Genomic DNA, 10179 nt, shown 5'->3' with positions numbered 1-10179 from the left:
GCATTTTACCCAATTTTTTAAATCCGTGAAGTGCACAGTGACGCTCATAAAACAGGTACCTATACATTTCTTACAATGTTTCTACTCACTGTGCACTTGTGGGCCAGATTTTTTTTATATGATGATTAAGCAAATAATCATTTCCTATTGTACCATGCAGAGGAGTATAATGGTGTTCTTTCAGAGATCATAGAGACTTGTGCTGGTCTTAGGACAGCCTGCCATTCCATTAGATTCTTCCTTTGTGCATTCACTTGTATTTTTTATTTTATTGGTTTCTACATTACTCTTAAAATCATCAGCCAAAATGTTGTACCGCATTTAAGCCACAGAACATCCTTTACCTTCGGCAAATGACTTAATACTTGTTCTCTCTATTGCCCTATGAGTAAAAAAGAATGGGAAAATCAAAAAACCTAGAAAGAGTAATGCAGAATAGTGGCTTCAGTACACACCTTGCATTGTTATTTCTTCACATATACCAACACTGAATGAAACATCTGGAATGTTTCCTAACGGGCAGGATGAGGAATGTTGCAGCACCAGTAATGACACAAAGTTTGTGCTATGGAAAACTAATGACCTGCATTGGCCACATTGCTAACAAGGAAACGGACACCCCTCTGTTTATGGGATTCCTGCAGCAGAAGAAAGCAAGCTTCACAACCCCTTTTAATTTAGTTCTGTATTCATCCACATGTCATCTGCACGATTGTTTTCTGTCTAAGAACATGGCTGTAGAACATCCCTATTAATGCAGTTCAAATCAAATATTCTTGATTAACAAATTATGAGCGTTGAAAACTGGATTTATTCACAAATAAACAAGGGAATATTTACAGGCTATAAACAAGACGTTTCCCCAGAGTGTGTGAATACAGTTCTTGCCCGTCTGGGTGATGTGCAAAATCAGTGGTATCTGACATTTGCGGACCACCTAAATAAAGGCAAAATGATGAACTAAAAATGATGCTACTCTATATTGCAAGCTTATGAACTAGTAACAAGTTCCTTCCGGATTCTAATAATGCAGCGATCTCCCTTCTGATCATAGTGCTGGTCATATTCTAGAAATCAATTTAGCCCTTGCTTTTCTATCAAATTAAAAGGGTGTTTGTAATATGCTGCACATCGTTTTTCATTATTCTTATTGTTTTGTCATGGGCTGACATTGACTATCCATCACACAGTGCTGAAGCGTATGCCATAATAAGCCATTCTACAATGTGTGGCATGAACACACTCATGCTTTCTCTCTATATTATAATAATCAGATACACCACAGGAAACAATTCTGAACACTTAAAAAGTTTGAACTGTGTGTGTAAATTTGCTTGTTCTCAAGTGTACAATTATTATTATTAAAATGTATTTTTAGAGGGCCCAACAAATTGTGTAGCACTGATACAATGTGCATTTATTATAGCTTTAGTTATATTTCATGTTCCCAGGATCCAGAGGAGGGCAATTTTGCAATGAATATGTACAGCCAGGTAGTCTCTTGCTTTGTCAAAAGATAGGAACATTTAGTTGCTGTTCATCACACATTCAGCTGCTTCTCTGCCTGCAGTAAGCATTCCCGGAACTGTTCAAGTTCTCTCTCAAGTGCTTTCTGCTCATCCACAAATTGATTTCTTCCTTTGTCTGCTTCCTTCCATTTTGCCATAACAGTCTAAAAGCAAAGAGATAATATGAATTGCATCTTGTTGGTAAATACCACATCATTTAATCACAGCACAAATAGTTACAAACTGCCAAACAGGCAAGACGTGGTACATTAAATTATAGTAACAATTGAATATACAGTATTTAATCACCTGAAAGTATTATACCTCCGTTATAAATGTTGAATAATCAGTTAAAATATCTATATTTTATTGATGTAAGGTTTTTCCATATGAAATCTGTTTTTCATAGACTAATTGCACAGTACCTTCCAGTAGTCACGTAGAATACATGGATGCTATGAAGTAAGGAAAGTTATAAATATGGATAATTACTAATTACTGGCCAGCCCAGTGTCACTGACGATTAAGCAGTGTACTTCCATAGATATCGGTGGGAGACTTACTATGCAGATATATGACAGATACAGAGTTAATTGTCTCTGCTTTCTCTGTGCAAGATCTGTCAATGTAAATGACCACTAGTATCTTATGCATGTCCAAAAAATGTGAACACAACTGGTACCTGCTTGTACAACTCATAGCAAAATTGCATCTTTTTAATAAATACCTGCATAAGGGTTCTTTGCTCGCTGGTTGCTTCGCTGAAATTCTGCAATTCATTTAAAAGATTTTCTGTGAAGAGCTATTAAAAAAGGAAACAGAACATTGTTACACCACAAATTAAAGTTAGAAAAATCTTTTGACAAATTAAAAGGAAATTATAACCATCTACCGTCTGTAGATTTAACCCTCTTCACTCCAGCTGATTTGCTACAAGAGGTTGTGTGAGTAGCCAATCGACTCAAAACGTAGAATCTACAGAGCTGAAGAAGCTCAGAGTTTGCATTGCAGGGGTGGCCATGTTTCAGACCCTGTTAGGCCAGCTTTAATCTCCAAAATTTCATTATATTATCATTAAGTTAATAAACTTTCTTTTTTTGTTGTTCCTTTAATTTGGCATTTTTTCAGAACTTTAAATCCCCATAAGAGATGGGCTGTGGCAGCATTGAGTGTGCTATGGGGAGGACAAGCACTGGCATAGAGTGACTGTGTCCATAAAAGTACTGACAGATGCTGCTATTAACTTAATTAACTGTAAATTAAAGCTTTAAACTCAAGTGAGAAAAGATTGTTTACATCTTAAAGTAGCAGAGCTGGCACTTTAAGTTATAAACAATCTGTTCTCACTTGAGTTTAAACCTTTAATTTACAGTTTGGTCAATGGAAAGTTTAATAACCCATAGATTATATAGATAATAATGCACCCCAAAGGCAGAGTTGTTTTTATGCAGGACATGGAACACCAAAATGACTTCTATCCTATTTTACAACAGAGGGAGAATTATTTATTATAAAACACACATTTAAGTGAGTCATGTGACAGAAATATCACTAACCAAGGATTATAAGGATATAATACATAACATTCATGGCTCTTGTGCATTATATTATTATTGTGCATTTTATTTTTATTATTATTATATTATTAACCTAAATCTCACAATGCTATAGTCTATATTGTACATAAGCAGAGGGAAAGGTGAAATCACTGGGGGTGCCAAATGTTAAGACACCCACAATGATCACTTACTTGATACCCTTGGCCAGTGCTCCTGTTAGCAGAAAACTGCACTGGGGTAATTCTGTGCATGCATCACAGAACAATTGTCTTCTTCTGGCCCCAGGTTGGTGCATGTTTTGTAGAGTGAAAAAGCCAGCTTTTTGCTAAATAAAAAATGTTTCTAATATAGTTAGTTAGCCAAAATGTAATGTATAAAGGCTGGAGTGACTGGAAGTCTAACATAACAGAACACTACTTCCTGCTTTTCAGCTCTCTAACTCTGAGTTAGTCAGCGACTTTAATGGAGGCCACATGGGACATAACTGTTCAGTGAGTTTGCAATTGTTCCCCAGCATTCAGCTCAGATTCAAAAGCAACAGTTATGACCCATGTGGCCCTCCTCAAGTGTCTGATTGGCCACTGCCTGGTAACCGATCAGTGGAAACCAAGATATCTGCAAAGCAGGAAGTAGTGTTCTGGCTATTATGTTACACATCCAGTCACTCCAGCCTTTACACATTCCATTTTTGGAACTAACTATATTGAAAACATTTTATTTTCACCCAGTTTTTATTTTTATACTGAACAATTCCTTTAAAGCTATACAAGCACACTTACTTTTCATTAAATTATTAATAAAATAGCGCCGGGCAGTTTGGTTTGTAAAATACTTTACACCAAATTACATATTATTTCTCGGTTTGTATTATTTTAGAACATCTCACCTTTGTTTCTGATCTTAACTTGCTGGTTTCTTCAGCAGATGCCAGGATTTCTTCCCCTGAAACTTGGAAAGTGAAATAGGAGCCACTGTGTTATTGACAAGTCACAGTCGTGTTAAAGATTATCTGAGCACACAATCAGCAGATTACACAGACAAATCTGGCAATAGGGAACCAGGCATCTACCATGTGTTTTAATCATTGTATCTTTGCAGAACCATAATCCACACACTGTTATGCTTGTGAATGCAGCTGCCTATATTCATATATTTATCAAAATATACACATACAAACTATGCACAGTGATTAAACAAATATAGTGGTTACTAAAACACAAAAACAATGAGCTACCTTCACAGTCAAATACCAACGCATTCTAAATTGACTGCATATTCTCACTCTGCCATCTACAAACTGCTGAGAACTAGAACCAATCAGCTCTTTATACCATCCAACACTGTATGTAAATGCTTTCAAATTAGCCGTATAACAGAGTGCAAATCTTATTTAGAAAATAAATTTTGCATCAAGAGAACAATTTCGGAGAAAGTGGTAAAGGCTGAAACTACAGAGCAACGACTTTTCTCTCAAACTTACTCTTGCCATTGACAGAGCTGGAGTTTTATCACCGTCACCAAATAGCGCTTATGGTTTTAGATGTTAAGCATGTAAATATCAATGTGTGTTTGTTATATTATTTCATATGAATACACACATGAATATTTCAGATTGTTTCTTACCAGGATCAATATTTCGGTTTTCAAGGATAATCAAATTTTTTTCTAACCGCCGGTTTAACTCTTTGAGATCATTTTCCAGCACTACTTGACGTTCAGTCATCTCTTTAATGGTACCCTATTAAAAGGAACAATATGAACATGGAATAATGTTTCCACAATTTATAGCTCAAGTTATATATTTATTAGTCAATAGCAGTAACAAATGTAGCCATACCATCATGGGTTAAGTGATCCCCAACCAGTGGCTCGTGAGCAACATGTTTCTCAACAACCCTTTGGATGTTGCTCTCAAAGCAGGTGCTTATTTTTGACTTCCGGGCTTAGAGGCAAGTTTTGGTTGTATAAAACCATGAGTACTGGCAATCACAGTCTCCTGTAGGCTGCCAATCCCATAGGTTCTACCATATTGCCAATCACAACCCTTATTTGGCAACCCCAGGAACTTCTTTCATGCTTGTGTTGCTCCCCAACTCTTTTTACAATTGAATGTGGCCCAAAGGTAAAAAGGGTTGGGGACCCTAGGTTAGCTCTTTCAATTGGCCGCAAAAAAAATTGCTTTGGGGCCCTATGGGCTTCTAGCTTTGCTTCTAATTGACTTCCATTTTTCAGTTAGAATGGTGTTTGGCCATTACTTACTAGCTATTAAAATACACACCATCATATATAACAGTAAACAATTGCATTGGTCAACTCCTAAATGCATCTGTGAATCCAGGGTGATACATAAGAAAAAATAAAACTGATAACAGGAGTTATACCCAACACTTCCTAATGAAAACCAAAATGTTGACATTTCACACCAAAATTATAAATAATTTTTAGAAGTGCATTAATGTTGACTTGACATTTGTAAATCACATTTCAAAGTTAGTGAAACTGATGTTCTGTAATTAACTTAGCAACAGTGCTTGGAAATTTCATATGTATTTAGACAATGTGAAAACAGGTAATTTTGGGGGTTATTTATCCAAATTTATCTTAATATTTTTTGCAAAGAGACTCCGACCAAATCTGCACGGACTTTTCCCCCCCATTTATCATTACATTTTCCCAAAAATGATTGTGTGGTAAGATCGTAAAATAAAAAAATCTGAATCCGCAACTTTTTCAGATTTGATGCCCAAATACCAGGACTTTTTCAGAAACCCAGTGCAAATCAGGATATCTTCAGGACTTCTGCCATTGACTTCTACATGATCTCAGCAGGTCTGAGTTGGCGTACTTTTTTATTTGGACTTTTAACACTATTGGACAAATAACTCTTGAAAAAATTGAGTATTTTTCCTCTGAAAAACAAAACTCGTTTTTCCCTTTTATAGTCCGATTAGAAAAAATAAATAAAAATAAATCGGACTTTAATAAATACCCCTTTATATTATGACAGATGGTGGCAGTGTTCAGGAACCCACAAGTGAGTGAGTCTCTTTGAGAAGCAGGTGTTGTAGTTGCAGTGATTCTCACTTTAGAGAACAGCTACAAAAAAAAACCCACCTATGTGCTATAAACTGAAGTCATGTACTTAATTCTCTTCAGAGCTATAGTATTGTGAGGAAAAAGGAAGCTTAGGTGTCGGTTCAAGTGGCATCAAACATCTGAGGAAACAGGAATAAATCTTTCCTTCAGGGTTGCTTTTTTTATACATACACTTTGATGCTCAGTAAATTGTTACAAATTAAGCTTTGTCATGATTTGATGGTGTAGATTTTATTTCTAAATTACACTGCAAATAATTCACTCTACAATATAAAATTTCATTCCTGAACCAGCAAGTATTTTTTTAGTTGTAATATTGGTGTGTAGGTGCATCTCAGGTCATTTTGCCTGGTCATGTGCTTTCAGAGACCCAGTACTTTAGGATGGAACTGCTTTCTGTCAGGCTATTGTTTCTCCTACTCAATGTAACTGAATGTGTTGCAGTGGGACCTGGATTTTACTATTGAGTGCTGTTCTTAGATTTACCAGGGAATGGTTATCTTGTGATTGGGAGCTGCTATCTGGTTAACTTCCCATTGTTCTGTTAGACTGCTGGGGTGGAGGGGGTGATATCACTGCAACTTGCAGTAAAGAGGGACTGAAGTGCACATCAGAGCACAAGTCACATGACTGGGGGCAGCTAGGAAACTGACAATATGTCTAGCCCCATGTCAGATTTCAAAATTAAATATTAAAAAAAAAATCTGCTTGCTCTTTTGAAAAATGGATTTCAGTGCAGAATTCTGCTGGAGCGGCATTATTAAATGGTGCATTTTGAAAAAAAAAAAACATTTTTCCCATGACAGTAATGAACTAAAATAAATTAACATGAAATAGCATTACTGAAAAAGCTAAGAACTTATTCTGTCTGACCTGTGCGTTAGTCAGGTTGGCATGCAAGCTGACATTGGCTGCTTCCAAAAGCTGGTTTCGGTCTCGCAATTCTGCTTCCATCCTGTAGCGAGTTGTGATACTGCAGAGAAAAGAGATCCATTAGCCTGATATAACACATTGTTAATCGCCCTTAACCTAGATAGTATATTATTCTCAGAGTGCCAACATATTCCAAAATTTTCAACAAATGGAAAAAAGGCCAAGTAGTCCTAACGGCTTTATGGTTGGTATATAAAACTGTATTACTGTAATGAGACATTAAATGGTGGCTTGGAGTAATACTTTGATAAAAGTTTCTAATACAATTTTAATCCAAAGAGGTTTGAATTCTAGTCAAGCTTTAAGTGATTTGTTGCTGGATTTTAAGGGAACATGTACAGCAGAGTTTCAAAATCGTGCTACAATTGATTATTTGCTGTTGGTACATAATCATGGGTGCCAAGATTTTGAAGGAATGTGTTGCTTTAACTTGAGTGACCACTCTAGGAACATTCACTCTAATGTCGATGAGCTACGAGGAACACATACATCAGACACAATCACAAGGGTGATGGGATTGGTTTTTTGGATGGCTACCTGATTTTGGGTAGTGAAGATATATTTTTGGAATCATTTGTATAATATATATATAATATATATATATATATATATATATATATATATATATATATATATATATATATATATATATATATATATATATATATATATATATATATATATATAAAATGCGTATAGTCCGCACACCATGAGATGGAAATAACCTGGGTGCTAGTCCAAGTGAAGAATGTGTAGCAAGTGTAGGATGACAGCACTCCAAGGATTTAACAGAGGATTCCCTGAGGAAAGTTCCTGTGAGGAACTGAAACGTCGGATTTAATAAACCTATTCTATTTTTGACACTATACTTTGCCTGTTAAATCCTTGGAGTGCTGTCATCCTACACTTGATATATATATATATATATATATATATATATATATATATATAGATAGATATATATATATATATATATATATATATATATATATATATATATATATATATATATATATATATATATTTTCCCATTCAAAATGTGTACCAGCACTCACCAAATTTCCAATAAGCCTGGGTGCTCCCCATTTAGAACATGCAGATGAAGGTATTGGAAGCACTCCTGGGTATACAATTCAATACATTTTTTTGAAGTTTCATGTGTTCCTCCACATCAACGCGTTTCGTTTCTCAAGGAACGGTCAGGTTGAGAACCGAAATGCGTTGATGTGGGGGAACACATGAATCTATATATAAAAAGAAATGAGTTACAGTATCCAAAGTGGTAAAAGAAAAAAACTCATTGATAAAGCAGCTTATGTGCTACAGGTATGGGATCAGTTTTAAGGAAACCCGTTATCCAGAAAGCTCCGAATTACTGAATGGCTGTCTCCCATAGTCTCCATTTAAAGGTGGCCATAGATGTAGATATCCGCTCGTTTGGCGACATCTCTCCCCCTGATATGCCCACACTGAGGTGGGCATATCGGGCTGATCCGATCATGGGCCCTAGGGCCCAACGATCGGAACACAATGGACCAGATACGGGCAGTCGGATCGGAGGATTACATACACGCATAGATGCGGCTGCGATCCGACGGGATTTATTAACCTGCCCGATCGAGATTTGGCCGACTTTCGGCCAGATATCGATCGGTGAAGCCCGTCGGATGGCCCCACACACCGGACAATAAGCTGTCGACTCGGTCTGTTGGCAGCTTTTATTGGCCCGTGTATGGGGGCCTTTATCCAAATAATCCATATTTGTAAAAATTTTTCTTTTTCTCTGTAATAATGAAACAGTACCTTGTACTTGATCCCACCTAAGATATAATTAATCCTTATTGGAAGCAAAACCAGTCTATTAGGTTTATTTAATGTTGATTTTATAATAGACTTAAGGTATGAAGATCCAAATTACCAAAATATCAGTTATCCGGAAAACACCAGGTCTTGAGCACTCTGTATAACAGGCCCCATACAGATTTTACTGTCCAACAAAGGCTTCCTAGTAGATCTTTATTCAGTCCAGGGCTGCCTTCTGGGTATCACTGACACAGATAGTGAGTAGCAGCTTTAATACCACAGGGGCTGAAACTTGCAGTATTTTAGTACATAACCCATTCAGTATATGGGACGGACTGTTCAAATAGATTAACAGTTCTACATAAGTGGCCAAAGATGCATAAACATCCACTTAAAATGCAATAAAATGAAATGTATCTTACCCGCGGGTTGGAGCAGAAGGTTTCTTAGAAGCAAGGGTTTTTTTCCTATAAGAAGAGAGTTAGCGTGTTTTGCGTGTAGACATTTTCTGTGCTATTACATCTAGATCTATGTTTTCCAAACTGAGAGGTGTGCAGATGAGAACAAGGGTGAGAAACAGAAAGCGGACACCAGGCACGTGCTTACTGATGACAGTCTCCATCAAGTCAAGGAGGCTGTTTAATTGAAGAAAGGAGCTTTTGGAGACCAAACTTTGCAGAAGTGCACATAAATAAAGTGGATGGTGGAGGGCAATCTCCAGCATGGAACTGCTGATATTTTAGAGGAGCCCTAATGGTACATGGTCTTAAAAACGGAATAATGACGCATTAAATGTATATCATTTTTATAACACTATTTGTATACATAGCACTTCAGAAATTTTCCAATTGATAATAGAGTAACCAATCATGATTCTATAAAAGTGTTGTGGCTTGATGGGGACTCAAATAAATCTTCAGTATCAAAGGGTTTTCAGTTGAGAAAGTAAAATCCTCTGACCTTGACTCTTAATGGGGTGGTTCACCTTCAAGTTAACTTTTACTATGTTATAGAATGGGCAATTCTAAGCAACTATTCAATTGGTTTTCATTATTTATTTATTATAGTTTTTTTTTTAATTATTTGCCTTCTTCTCCTGACCCTTTCTAGCTTTCAAAAGGGGGTCACTGACCCCCTCTAAAAACAAATCCTCTCTAAAGTTACACATTTATGGTTATTGCTACTTTTTATTGCTAATCTTTCTGTTCCGACCCTCCCATTTATATATTGCATATTCTCATTCAAATCAATGCATGGTTGCTAGGGTAATTTGGACCCTA

At 36.4% G+C, this 10179-nt stretch overlaps 1 protein-coding gene across 1 annotated transcript in view; it reads right to left on the bottom strand.

The window, feature by feature from the left end:
• Positions 1–791: 791 nt before the first annotated feature.
• knstrn.L (kinetochore localized astrin (SPAG5) binding protein L homeolog) overlaps positions 792–10179 on the bottom strand; it is a gene marked incomplete in the record, with an annotated part of 12088 nt that continues 2700 nt past the window's right edge. The window contains 6 exon segments of the mRNA NM_001127851.1: positions 792–1672; positions 2236–2310; positions 3954–4015; positions 4691–4805; positions 7037–7136; positions 9322–9366. Of these exon segments, the coding sequence (NP_001121323.1) occupies positions 1541–1672; positions 2236–2310; positions 3954–4015; positions 4691–4805; positions 7037–7136; positions 9322–9366 (529 nt within the window).

The sequence above is a fragment of the Xenopus laevis genome, chromosome 8S (genome assembly GCF_017654675.1).
Source record: "Xenopus laevis strain J_2021 chromosome 8S, Xenopus_laevis_v10.1, whole genome shotgun sequence".
Lineage (NCBI taxonomy): Eukaryota > Metazoa > Chordata > Amphibia > Anura > Pipidae > Xenopus > Xenopus laevis.
This window is presented reverse-complemented; position numbering and strand designations above follow the sequence as displayed.